This window comes from Sturnus vulgaris, chromosome 3, assembly GCF_052056855.1.
Source record: "Sturnus vulgaris isolate bStuVul1 chromosome 3, bStuVul1.hap1, whole genome shotgun sequence".
Lineage (NCBI taxonomy): Eukaryota > Metazoa > Chordata > Aves > Passeriformes > Sturnidae > Sturnus > Sturnus vulgaris.
The window spans coordinates 56038158-56052085 of NC_142245.1; the positions used below are offsets into that span (position 1 = coordinate 56038158).

The 13928-nt window shown below is 41.1% G+C and overlaps 1 protein-coding gene across 1 annotated transcript in view; it reads right to left on the minus strand.

Moving 5' to 3' along the window:
- The window catches only part of TIAM2 (TIAM Rac1 associated GEF 2), a 135834-nt gene that overhangs the window by 80457 nt on the left and 41449 nt on the right, over window positions 1-13928 (minus strand). The window contains exons 2-3 of the mRNA XM_088161699.1: window positions 7368-7479; window positions 5091-6293 (exon numbers count right to left, since the gene is read on the minus strand). Of these exons, the coding sequence (XP_088017825.1) occupies window positions 5091-6287 (1197 nt within the window). The 5' untranslated portion in view covers window positions 6288-6293; window positions 7368-7479. The remainder of the gene's footprint in view (window positions 1-5090; window positions 6294-7367; window positions 7480-13928) is intronic.

Below are 13928 nucleotides of genomic sequence, written 5' to 3' on the forward strand. Positions count from 1 at the left end.
TAATCAGACCTGATGGTATGACTTCAACTTTGCCTTTGATATGGATGCTAGAGTAGGCCCATTTCTTGCCACTGCTTGTCAACGTGTTTGGACTTTGTTGGCAGATTGGACCTTTTCTCTCTGAAGCCTTTCCAAGTAATATGCTGTCTGGTCCCAGCTCTCCCAGGCTCCAGGGATGGACAGGGATTTTCCTACTACCCAATATAGAGCTTCTTGGACTAACTTCACTGTTGAGAACCACACCATCCCTCCTAAGAAGCCATTTATTGGCTTCCGAACTCAAGCGTTGCCAACGCTATTTAAAAGCAACCAAGATTTAAGAACATAAAACACAAAAGACATGTTCCTTTTGCAGTAAAAGTGTGAGGGAAGAAAAAAGAAGAGACTGCAATAAACTATTTGAGAAGTGAAGCTATTACCCTCGGTAATAATAAAGCCATTATACTTTCAAGTTTAGACTGCCTCTCTAAAAGCATTTATTTTCTCACAGACTACTGTACTAAGAACAAAGTAAATAAACATTGGTCTCCTGTGAGCTGTTCTCCCCAGCAGCTTTGAAAACAACTACTTATTTTCTTTGCTTCTTACTTGATGCTCTTCAAAACTGCAGCAGAAAGTTTTGATAGCATCAGGACCTCTGGTGTGTGACCAAGACAGGGATTGTACACCCTCCCAGGAGATGCCAGACAAACCACTTTTCCAGCAGTAGGACACTGCTGCCCGTGGCTTCACAAAAGCCAGTTTGAACTGAAATCCACGTTCCCCTCACAGTACATTGAACTTCAAGTCGGCTTTTCAGATCACTGTCTGGTGATCCAATCCTCCTGCTAAAGGAGCACCATCCCCAAATCTCGTAGCAGGGTGTTAATCAGTATTGTCCAGGAGTAACTCCCTAAACATCAACAGTTTAGCTGTTTTTTATATGGTAAAGGGAGGAAGATCACACATGGGGTGGCAAACCGTGATATAATCCTTCAAGTAATGCTTTTATGCCACAAAGTGACTGTAGAACATGGATCAAATAACTGCGCTGGTGATCTGCATGTCAGGGGGAAACTAAAAGCTCTCTCCACCTTTGTTTTAATTACTGTCACCATACTTGTGCATTAAAATCCAGCATTTTAAATGTTTGACTATTCTCCAGGAACTGCTAATCCCTTAGAAAACATTAGTATACAGTTTATTAAGAATATGTATTTCTTTCAGACTCAAAGCACTAGTAAGAGACACAACACAAAGTAAACATAGAAGGGTCTATTGTGAAAACCCACCACTGGAACAGCAAACATTAAGTAAAAGGGTGGAATGCAACCTGTCAATAGCCAGCCAAATGACTACTCAAACCCTATGTTTTCTCCTCAGACACAGAAAGGGTATGAATGAAGAAGTACCAGAGTAGAGAAAATGGATGAATCCAAAATGGATATATACACTTCACCAAGGCACCATAATTTGTGTTCTTTTTTTAAAGAATTGAATTGGCAGAGTCTGGCAGTCTCTGTTGGTCCTTGAGGAAGCTGCCCTTGCAGCAATATCTGCCACTACTGAAAAGGTTTGACCTTAGTTGCTTCTCCAGGTGGTTTCCCTGCCAGGTGACTTTCTGCTGGTTTTTGCTCTGTTGAATCTAGTGATGATAGAAAACTACCACTATTTCTGCTCAGCTGCATTCAAGGAAATTTCTCAATGTTTGAGATATACTCTAGAATAGTTAAAGATTAGACAAAAGATAAAATGGCTAAGATACCAATTAGACAAAGTGAGGCACGTAGTAATTAGCTGTAAAGAACAGCACAGGAAATAATGCAGCCTGCTACATTCATTAGGACCCATGCTAAAAGGAGAATCTAATACCGGTTTTCAAGTCAAATAAAGAGTTTGACTCAATGTACTTTTCTTTTAAATTCTCTTTACAGCTCTCCTCAGGGCTCTGGCTTATAAAGTCATAAAATTTCACGTATGATTCCTAAAGTGAGGCTATATTACTTGATTCAAGAACCTTTCTTCAGTAGCTGTTTCTGGTGGATGGATTTTCATTTTCCACAGAATTTGCTAATGCTCTCCATGTTAAAGAATTGCACTGAGTTTGCACCATCACGTTTAGCCATATCTGGCTGTGCAGCAAGTCTGTCTAAATTGTGTCCACAGGTCTCACATACATCACACACACCTTTCAGCTCACACACATTGAATTGTGACACAGCATCACCCCAATGCCATTTCAGCGCAGATTAAACTAAATGAACATGTGTGCTGCAGTGCAGTACCAGTAATGCATTGAGGCAACACTTTAGGACACCGTCATGCAAGGAAAACTAGGTCTTGGAAAAGATGACTGCATGCCTTGATGCAAGATCATTATTAGAAAGCCAAACTCAATTCCAGGATACATCAGATCAAGTCAGACAAAAGGAAACATCCAAAAGGAAACAGTAACTGGACAGGGCATAACCAAGGACTCCTCTGGAATATCCCATATGCAAATCTGTTTGTGGGTGATTTAAAACAGATGAGGAGGAAGGGTGCCAGAATGAAAAGGAAACAGATTTCAAATCTTAACACAGGAGACCAAGGAGAGTCTGTATAGCCCCACAAATGCAGGCCAAGAAAAGATATCACTTCTCCCTTTAAATAAATCATAACAGATTAAAAAAATAGGAAAGAATAACTAATGTAGCAGGGAATACTGACATCAGAACCAACTGTCTGGGACTACATTTACTCTGCCTATTAGCAAGCACTGAATAAGACGGTCTAGAAAGAGCCTTCAAGATGGAGAAAACCTACCTGTGTTTAAACTGCAATTTGTTCACAAGGGGGATTAAACTCCACTGCCTTTCTAGTGTCAAGGGTCTGGCCTCAATACCCCAAGCCTGTGCCTCCTAGGCCTGTGCTCCCATGAAGCAGGGGGCTTGGCTGGCTGGTTTGCACTGGGATAGCTGGAGAGACTACCCAGCCACCCCGGCACTTAGGCCCACTTACAGGGAAATATTCCAGCTTTCACCTACGTTCAAGCCCGAGTGACTCACAGCCAGTTATTAGTAACGCACGGAGGAAGGGACGCGCTGTTCAGAGCAGAGCACAGATGCTGCCATCGACGAGATGAAGTCACACAAACAGGGACCAGCCACGTGACAGACCAGAACCATGCACAACACTTCTGTCTTTTTAAGCTAAAGGACCTGTTAAGAGTATAAGCATTACTAAAATACCACCCAGCAACCCCCAGAAGAGATGGCAGGTTACTCGAAGTGTGAAAGATGGAAATGAACCAATAAAGCCACACAAGGAACTGCAAAACTACAAAGCATCCTCTACCTCCCTCTTACCCTTCCTGTTGTTGGATACTTGACTGATTAAAATCAATGACTAACCATTTCCTATGCCTTTTTCTAAGAAACCACCATTTTTGGAGATAGGGCTGTTTTCCTTCTAACAGAATCTGATTCAAGCTTGATGCAATCTCGCCAGCCAAATTTCCTTGCTGTGTCTGAAGTCAGTTCACTGCACAGTGAATTCAAAACAGCTATGAATCGCGCACCACAAATGCCATTCTGAAAATGTCATAACTAAGTAATATATACTAAAGGTCTGGGATGCAGAAATCATATGTAAAGCCTGGCAGTAAAATCCAGAACAGCTACAGATGTTGAAATCAGTGAAGAATCCTGAAACACAGCACTGAGGCTCCTCAGTGATTCCCTGGCTTTTTTGCCCTCTCTTTCACAGCTGAGTAAGAAGGTGAAAAGACAGCATCTGATAAAGTACATGAGCACCAACTCATGGAAGAGGTGATCCAAATAAACAGCTTTCATTTTCATTTCCCAGTTCTGTAGCCTCCAACTAGGACACACACCAGCAAACCTTATGCTGAGATCATTTCTGAGCCTAAGGGCCTGTCAGAGTTTTACATCATTGCAATGACAGATGCACATGGTTAAGCACAAGCCCCGTCTGAATTTCCAGCACAGGAGACAGCGTTTGCTTTATGTGCCACATAAAGCATGTGCTATGATGTACTGCTTAGCTGCTGCCTCAATTGCAAAAGTGGGTGTGTGCCCTTCACTCTCTGCTAACTTCTGAAGTGGCCAGCACATCAATGTTGCTGAAGGGAAGCATCCTTCATTTAGGGAAGTACAGTGACTGTTCCCGTATGAGAAACACCAGGGAAGATTCAGGAGGAAATTTAAAAAAAAAAAAAAATGGGGAAGGAAAAAACCAAAAATCCAAACCAAATCCAAAAACGGTCTCAGCTTGCAAACTCACACACAGAGACCAGGCAGAGTCTGGTATTTAAAGAGCCAGTTCTGGGGCCTGCAGCTAGAGATGAGAATTTCATTCCTGACCACAGGCATCCTACATTCCTATTAATGGGATTAGTCTTAAATTCTTCTAAAGAAACATCCTTTCCCTCCCTCTTGCTCTCCCCTCCCATCTCCACACTACCATGTCCCAGTGAGCCAGATGGCAACTCAAGTCTTTCCATCTGGTGAACTAAGCTGACACATAGGAAGGAGGAGGTTGCTCCATGTAGTGCCTTCAGAAGAGGTGGAGGCAGAACCAGCACCTCTGGTCAATACAGCTGCTTGCCTTGCTAGAAACGGACTGACAAGCAAAAAGGGAGTGGTGACACCAGTGAAACAGACAGGGAATATCTGCAAAAATAGTTACAATGTCCTCCTTCCACTGCTCCTTCCACACTCTCCAGATAAAGCATGCTAATTCATAGCATATATGAGAGAGGTTGTATTTTCATATTTGAAATAAAAAGAAAGCTTAAACCCCAAGTCACTTTTTAAGTAACGCAACAATTTCAAAAGCAAATTCACAGAGATATTAGGCTGCAAAGATTGGAGTTAACTTAGAAGGTGACAAAATAGGAAGGGAAAATTTACACAAAATAATGTGTATCTTTTTTTGTTGCTGACATTTCAGACAGCACCAGGGATGCAATACTTCTCAAAATTCCACAAATTACTAAATGAGATAAGCAAGAAATTAACCTGAAGAAAAGACAAATATCATGCAATCACTATGCTTATAAGAGGAACACAAAACCCAACTTTCACACACTTAGGCTGGTTCGTACATACCTGCAGCTTCCTTTTCTTTCTTGAAAGACTTCCCGTCCAGTCGCTGATGCGTCGCATCCGGTTCTTTAATGTATCCTTCTTGGATGCATCCTCACCGAGGGGCTTAGACTTTCTGCACGGGAGGGTGTAGGAGGTGTAATGTGCAGGACTTCCCTGCTCTACCCTGGAGGGAACATCAATGTCTGAGGCAAATGAGACACGGTTGCTTAGGCTACCAGGAGTGTCAATATACTCATCAGACAGCCTGATCCCAGGTGGAGGAGTGCTTTCCAAATTTGTATCCTTATAGAGATCTCGGAGCGAGGAAAGAGATGAACTTTGGTTGAAGGACTTCTTGTTGTCACTTGCTGGGAAACTGGCATGAATGCTTGTATCTGGAGTGCTCCTGGTCAAATATGAACCATCCAGCTCATTGATATCCCCAGCATTTCCCCAGAGAGAGTCATACCATGAAGACTCAGAGCTGAGGGAGCTTCCTTTACTGGACCGAAGCCTTGAATCGGTGGGTGACAGACGATGGCTTGAAGAACAGTCTGCACTGGAGTTCCTCCTGACATCAAGCAGGTTATTTGGCTTAGATTCCAAGGCAGGGGAATACCTCAGCAGCTGCACTGGCCCACTGGACTCCTCGGTTGGTACCTTGCTGTTGTTGCTGTTGTGGAACTCGACCCTCAAGCAACCATCCAGCTTCCCCAGAGTTTTAATGAGAACTTTTGGACTCCTCCTGTCCTCTGATGGGGAGGTTGATGCAAGACTCTCATTCTTTCCATAGCAATTTAAAATGTGGCCATTGCATTCTCGAGAGGCAGCATGATTACTTCCAGCTTGGAGGCCAATATAGTGGAAACCATTCTCGGGCAAAAACATCGCGTTATTCCCTTGGCAGTAGTCTCCCGAGGCATTTGTCCTGTGTTTGGCATGGACATTGCTTTTGGAGACCTTCATCACAGCGTCACCAAGTCTAGAGGAATAAGGCTGACTACTCTTGAAGTGTGAAAGGCAGCTTCTGGCAAGGGACCTTGATTTATAATTTGAGCCGCTGCTCGTATGTCCCCATCCATGCATAGAGCAGGATTTTTCATCTTTAGCATGAATGCTGCGAATTTTCAGAGAGCAAGGTTTCTGCTTGGCACCAGCTGTAGTAGCAGCATGATTTTTTGTTCCCTGAAGACTGTATTGGCTTTCTGAATTCCCCATTTTCCACTAAATTAAGAAGAGTTTCATTAGAAACAATGGCTAAAAGAGCAAAAAGTAATAGACCATTTTTACCCTCTACACAGGAAAACGCCTATTTAAAAAATGATATGAAACAATGGTTTCAAAAAAAAGCCATTAAATAGCCATGTACAACATTAAATTCAGAACTGAACTTATTTTAGGGGCAAGCTAGGAAAGTCTGTTTTCTCTATGGTTCATTACCCCTCTGTTATAAAGCTGGAATCTAACTCCATTGAAATCATGTCAACACCTTCCTCCACCCACACCCTTGGCAACATCCTTTTCTTATAACTTACAAAATCTCTGGCTCCCAAGAACAATGGCATAATGAAAGGGAGACAGCAAGATAATCATAACTTAGATGTAAAGTGAACTGTACTTTCAGAGAAATCCCTTCTGCCAGCAGACAAGCCCACTGCAGTTTCAGCTTGACTGATTTCTGTGCAACCAAGTGTTGCCTCAATAAAATGTTCAGTAAACCCCAGCTATGTGTTTAAATGGAGTTAATCTAGGAGAAAGGAAAAAAAAATAAATCCATGAAGGCCCATGCCAAAAATCAGACAAAAAATAACTTGGTTAGCAAATAGCCTCATCTTCCACTACAGCACAAAACTGCATTATTTTCATTCAGCACAGCACAGTTAGATAGTTCTCTTGGTAAAATGCTCTTCAGTTTTTCACAGTGTTCGCAGTGAATAGCACACACTGGAGCAGTTCAAATTGCCCCAGTGAGATGAATGAAGACTTCAAATCTACATAAGTGCACTCCAAAGTAAAAAGCAGAGTTATGTTCTTTTTGTTACTCAGAATGAATCTCCAGTGTTTGTAATGTACAGAAACAACACCAAAACGCTTTTTCCATCAGCACCACACTTCTTTATACATCGGATCTCAGACTATCACCCGGAGGAGGATACACTGCTGCCTCATTAAAAAATTGCCAAAATAAGCCACTGCAAAAGCGTAATCTTATCTTCTGGAGTTTCTATGTTTTAACATCCTTTCTTCAAGCCCTTAGCACTTCTAGATTAGAAGTATAGTATAAAAGAAAGAGCAAACCTGTAGGAACACTCTCAAACACGGGCACAGTTAGCAGTCAGCATGCTCTGCATTGTCCTCGTGGCCAGCCACTATGCTTGCCAAAACCAGAATGGAGTTGCACACAGCCTTCCTAGAAAACACCAAAAAGACAAAAGAGGGCATTCAGTCAAATACAACTTAGACTTTACTCCAACTGTATGTAAAATGAATAAAAAAGAAAAAAAAAAATCAAAAGTTACAAATTAAGAGAAGTTCAATGATGGGGATTCCTGGACTTCAGACATACATTTTTATAAGCATACTTTACCAATTGACTTTGAATCAGTAGGAAAAAGTCATTGAGTAAATGCTTCATTTTCTCTCCCCTTTGTTTGTCTTTCCTCTCACTGATGAGTTAGGACAAACTTTCATCCCTCTCCAGTTTTCCTGTTGGATCACCAATTAGAGTTCACAGCATTGTGCAGTGGTCCATTACAATGTGGACCAGACTTACCAGAGCAATGTCCCACAGCATCTGTCTATCTTTCCCTATGCCTGGATTCCAACCATGACCTTTGCAGTGAAAGACCTCCATGCAATTCACTCCAGCAGCCACCCAGTAACCTTCCTCTTTAGGTTTATTCTGATTTTAAGTTAATCTGCCAGTAAAACAAGAAAAAGACTGCGCCCAGCATTGCACAGACCCAAAGGTAACAAGACCCAAGCTCTTCCTAGCCCTCTGAAAGTATTGGCTCTTCACTTAGCATACAAAGACTCAAAACAAAACATACAACTCAAAAGCATACAACTCAAAGCAAAAGGGCCAAATCTGGATCTCACAGAGCACAGCAGCAGTTTAGGGATTGAAACACTCCATAGAAAAGAAATAGTACAAGATGTTAGACTAAGTTTTGGAACACAGTTAAGTTAGGAACCATTCTTAACAGACCACCACCAAAATTTTTCCTTTCTGCCTAAATTCCATGGCTACTGTTCATAATTTTCAATTGAATAGCAACTTGATTTGAACATGCTGGGTTTTGCTCTCATTGACTCTTTTTGTGGCTATTTACTGTATGAGAACCTTGAAAGAGTTTAAATTAATTCATTGGCATGTAGCTAACCTTACCAAAAACAAAGGAAAAAGTTGCCAACTAGACCTAAAAGCAGTCTTAAGAGAAAGTCTAGGAAAATGTTAGCAAATCACTGAGAAGAGACAGATCATGATAGAGATGCTACAGACCTATAAACATGAATTAATGCCTGTTATCACATATCTGATAAAACAGATAAAGCCACAGAAATTTCATTTTACACTCAAAAAAGATAAAAAATCTGTGATTTTCTTACTCTCTCTAACAAATTGGAAGTTTGCTATTTATGATACCCTTGCCTGTGCAGATTTGATTTGCCCATGCTGCTAAGTGCACTCCTCTATGTGAACAGTTTTTAAAGTGTCATGCAACTTGGATTGAACAAAAAGACGATTGATTCAAGGTTAGCAGAAGACAACACACAAACTTCTTAAGCTCCAAGCTCTTAAACAAATTGCCAACACCCAGCAGCATTCTCTTCCTATATCCAAGAGGCACAGACCACAAACAAGTAATGAGTTTACATTCAGAATTCCTCATCTGGGAGCAGGAAGCGCATTCAACAGGGGCTTTGAGGGGCTTATATCTATTCATAAGGAAACACTGAACTCAATTTGTCTAAAGAAACAGGCAAAAAGACCATCTGGTCTCCATAGTGATTGTGCAATGGTTAGGTAATCCTTTTAGCAGAGTAGGTAGTGAGCAAGCTGCTGTCATGAACCTCAAAAGACAGATATTAAATTCATCAAGGCTCGAGCCGTGGCTACCAGGGTCCATTGTACATGTCTCCAATACACAGGCCACACAATGGGTGGGGGAATAAATTTATCTCAGGGTACAATGTCTACAAAACAGTGTCTTGGTCTGTGCAGGAATCAGTCTGCACTAGAGCAGAACAGTCAATAAATTCCATAGAAATAGCCCCAAGGGATTCTTCTCAGCATCCCAGCCATTCCAAAAGCTACGATAGGCTCAACATCCACGCACGCTGCCATAACCCATCGGGGCATCTCTGAGGCTGCACAAACACCATCACCCTGGAAATCAGCTGCCATGCCTTTCTCTTGCCTCACACCTGTGTGAAGCAATTTTATTTCTGTTACTTCCAATTAGTGGAGGAAGAGCAGAGCAAGTCAGCTTATACCCAAAGGCTGCACAATACAGGGGCAGGGTGGTGGTCATGGACAAACTCTGGCTGTGCTCTCTCCCAACACTCAAGCGTTTTACACTATTTCACCCGTGGAAGCCCTGGAAATTACAGTGCAGGGGTCAGACTTCAGCTTCAGCTATTTCTCACAGCTATCCACTGCTACAGAAGATGTGCTTTCGTCATTTCCTATGCAGAGGGATGAATACTTCTTGTGAGCAAAACTAGTTTCTGTGAATATTTTCAGCAATTATAATCAGCATAATTAGAATGCAGTTCACCATGCTTGAAGATGACTATTAAGTTTATTTGCTTTCAATTATAACCACATTCCCTAAAAAAGAAGTTTTCAATCTTCACCCTGGTTCCCCTTGACACATTCAAAAAAAACCCAGCTATGCAAACATACTAATCCGGGAACCCCACCATCCCCACCACACCCAAACATTAACACCAGTCATAACCCTAGAGCTAAAAATGTATTTCCCCACCTTGGGGCTTCTCCACATAAAGTTCTCCTAGACTTTCTTCACAAGACAAAACACAAGCTCAGGAGCTGTTTTGGAGAAGTGCCTGCCACCTCTATTCCCTCATTATTGCCACCACAGCTGGACTGCATTACAAATTCTAGAGAAGAAAATTACTTTCTTTAAGGTGAAAACAAGTACAAGTAGTGCTCAGCAATTGCAGGGATGCTTTCCTCTCCAGTCTTAATCTCTCAAAGGTTTCCAAACCTGACTCACTAACCATATTTCAAGCAAAACTGAATCATAATAATAATATCCCAGTTCTAGGTTTGCTTATGAGATATAACAAGGAATTATTGTGTTATGAATTGGTGGGAGATCTGAGTCAAGGGAGACAGGCTCCTGCACTGCTCTCATCTGCTATAGCAGGAACACATACCAAACATAATTTTGCTACTGTCAGCCATCTGCTTCCCATACAGTCACACTAACTGGGCTGAGGCTTTCTGAAACTACAGGTCAGAACATGGCAAGCCTCCAGATGGGAAGCCATCAGTAGGCTGAATGCTCCACAACCACAGTCAGCATTGGACAGTGGCCACAAAAAGGCAAGGGGCTGTGGTAGCATCTTCCTAGGGAGGTTCAGCAGGTTTACTTGACTGGGACTGTCTCAGTCCCACCACCTAGGATGCTGAAAATACTCAACTAAACTCAACCCTATATTAAACTTTAGTCTGGATCACAAAGTTAACCCTCATGAGACAAACACATGTACCAAAGCTAAGTCTCTGGTGTATTTTGATACCTTTATTCCTCTGGGTGTCTCGTGAAAATAAATCTTCACTGACAGATAAAAAATAAGTGGTCTACAAATCCCTTACCTGTGCTGAAGCTTCCCCAAAAGTCAACTGAAGAGTCACAGGGAAGTTGAGTCTCACTTTACTAAACATATAATCTGTGCCAGAGTGACCAAAACAGTAAAAAAATAAAATAAAATAAAATAAATAAAATAAAATAAAATAAAATAAAATAAAATAAAATAAAATAAAATAAAATAAAATAAAATAAAATCAGTATGGATGAGTGCAGATGAGGCTAACATCATGCCATCAAATTGGCACGACTGAATGAGGGCTCATTAAAAAATGCAGGAACTCGTGAGAGTTTTCAGCATTACCAAGAACAAAACTTTTCATGCACAGCAGTAGAGCTTAAATTTAAAACTTCCTATCATTAAGAACGAAAAAGCATTTAAAAGGAGAGCTAGATTAAGAGCTAAAAAATCGGTAAGACCTAGAGCTAGCTGTCTTGTCCCTATAAAATAAGATCCTACATTGAATCATAGAATCCTTAAGGTTGGAAACTGTCTCTAAGATCATCTTAACTCAGCACTGCCAGGATCACCACTTATCCATAGTGTCACATCCACATGCCTTTTGAACCCTTCCAGGAATGCTGATTCTACAATTTCCCTGGCAGCCTCTTCCAATGCCTGACCACTCTTTCATGTGAAGATTTGTAATTTTTTCTAATACCTAATATAAAGCTCCCCCTGGCACAACTTCAGGCCACTTCCTTTGGTCCTGTCACTTGTTACCTGGGAGACAAGAGCAACCTCCATCTCCTCAGTTCTTCACAAAGGCACAGCAGGAAGCAGCTTCAACTTTTCAAGAAAATCTTTCCTTGAGGAAAGAAAGAAATAAACTAACCAAGTATTTTATTTTTGCTTATAGCTAAAGCAGCAAGCACGTATCACAAAGTCATCAGACTTTCTTCACTAACAGGACGATTGTTACCTGCATCTCTGCGTTCCTTTCAAGACAGGATAGGACCAATCCCGGAATACCTGCCACTGAGCAGTCCCTCACAGCCACCTACCCAAGTATAAGCATCTGCCAAAGAAAGGCAGAGCTTCAACTCACTCTCTAGTGCTAAGAAGACTTACACAAAGGGTCTTTGGGGGAAGAGTATATTCCATCAACCACTCTCGAGTGATGAAGCAAGAGGAGTCACGTGCTTTCTGCTGTGTTTAAAACCCTCATTTCTACAAGGGCAGGTAAGAGTTCCCAGCCACGGAGTGAGGCCAGTGTGGACACCTCTGGACTGTGCACATGGAGTGGGGAGGCACAGAGAGGAGAAAAGGGAGCACCAGGGTCCTTATACAGGCAGCTGCCCTCAGTGCACGGCTCCTAAGTGCACCCCAGGAGACTGTCATCAGAACTAGAGGAGCTGGGATAATGGAGAATCTGAAACTATTTCAGAGCAATAAAAAAATGAAACATAAAATCCCCTGATTTATAAGAAATTACCAATTTGTTTTCCTTTAACAGTGGACCAAATTAGAAATGTTGCAGGGTTTGATGCACAGCAATTACACTGGTGCTTTTTTACACCAGGAAAAGCTTTTTGTGTTATTTTTGGTTTGTTTGAATTGCCTGAGCAAATTCTGTATTTTCTTTCAAACAGCTTTTACATCCTCTTTCACCTCATGTTTAAAACACTGTCCATTTTAAATGGCTTACAAAGTCTTCAAAATTGTATATAACTAACTTCCAGATATTAACGTGTTCGTAAGTTTTCCAAAGAATCACTGTGCTTTGTGAATTCTTACAGGGATACAGAATTACAGGTTTGAAGCTTTAATTAACTTTTAATCTACTTTGGTTTTTAATATGAAAGTAATACAGAACGCTAGAATGTGAACCTGCCCTCCCTTCCTGCACGGCTGTGTATGGACGGATATGTGAAATTAATGAGAGGGGCAGGTTAGCACAACACTGTAGCTGGATTAAATGTGGAGTTTCTTACTGGAAACAATTTACTGTATTTTTTCGAACTACGCACTTTGGTCACATGCTTCCACAAATCAGAAGCAGATTTCTTATTCCTGCAATCTCAATCACATTCCTATTATAAAAATATACCATAATAATTATGCCACGGTATTCTTGGCAGGATACTTTGCATTATATACCACTGTATTCAAAGAATGAATAACCAAAACACCACAAGTATGCCTGAATTTAAAAAAAAAATATATAGGACTATTTTGTATTAAAATTCAGTTTGAAGCCAGAATTCCTCACTCACTCATTAGTCTCTGTAGAGTTCTAGTCTCCTGTATTAGGAACTGTTTGGTAGCTTACACATCAAATTAAAGTCAGCCTTTATGACCCCAGACACTTCTTTTCATGCTGTGAATCACACCTACATTGCAGATAGACTTCTAATTTCACAGTTTAAGTGAGAAAGGGGCACTCTCCTTTTCTGTTTCTTCTCTTAAGATAACATTAATTCCAATAGATCTACCGTGCTTCACATCTATATCACATCAGAATTAAGCATCCCGTACCTGGGATGTGATCCTTTCTTTTGCTCAACCCATCACTGTAGGTCTAAGACACTGGCAGCTTTATTATTAGCTTTATTTTATTAGGCTTTATAGCTTTCAAGTTAGTGTAATATGGAAGGTTGAATCAAGCCTGAAGATCCTTATCATATTACAGCAGTGCTGATACAATCTAAATCTCTAGGGACTTATTTTTCTTTGGCAGGAAAAACAAATTTCACCATTTGTAAATGTTATTGAATTTATACACAATGGCTAAAGTGCACATCCATTTAAATAAAAGCCATTAAGCTTGTTTAAAAAAAAAAAAAAAAAAAAAAGAACCTACCAGGAACGCCAGCTAACATCTTGGCGAAATGTTGCAGTAGCTGCAGTAGTTAAAGAGTTGATACGTCTACGGGTCTATTTCCTGCCCTTGGAGGGGAAATTAACTCAGTGATCTGAAAGACTTCTCCACCTACTTAGGCTGTAAGCACACTGTCAGGTCCTGGTGCAGAATTACACAGTGCTTTCAGGGGATTTCAAGGTCTGAGGCCTCAGGTG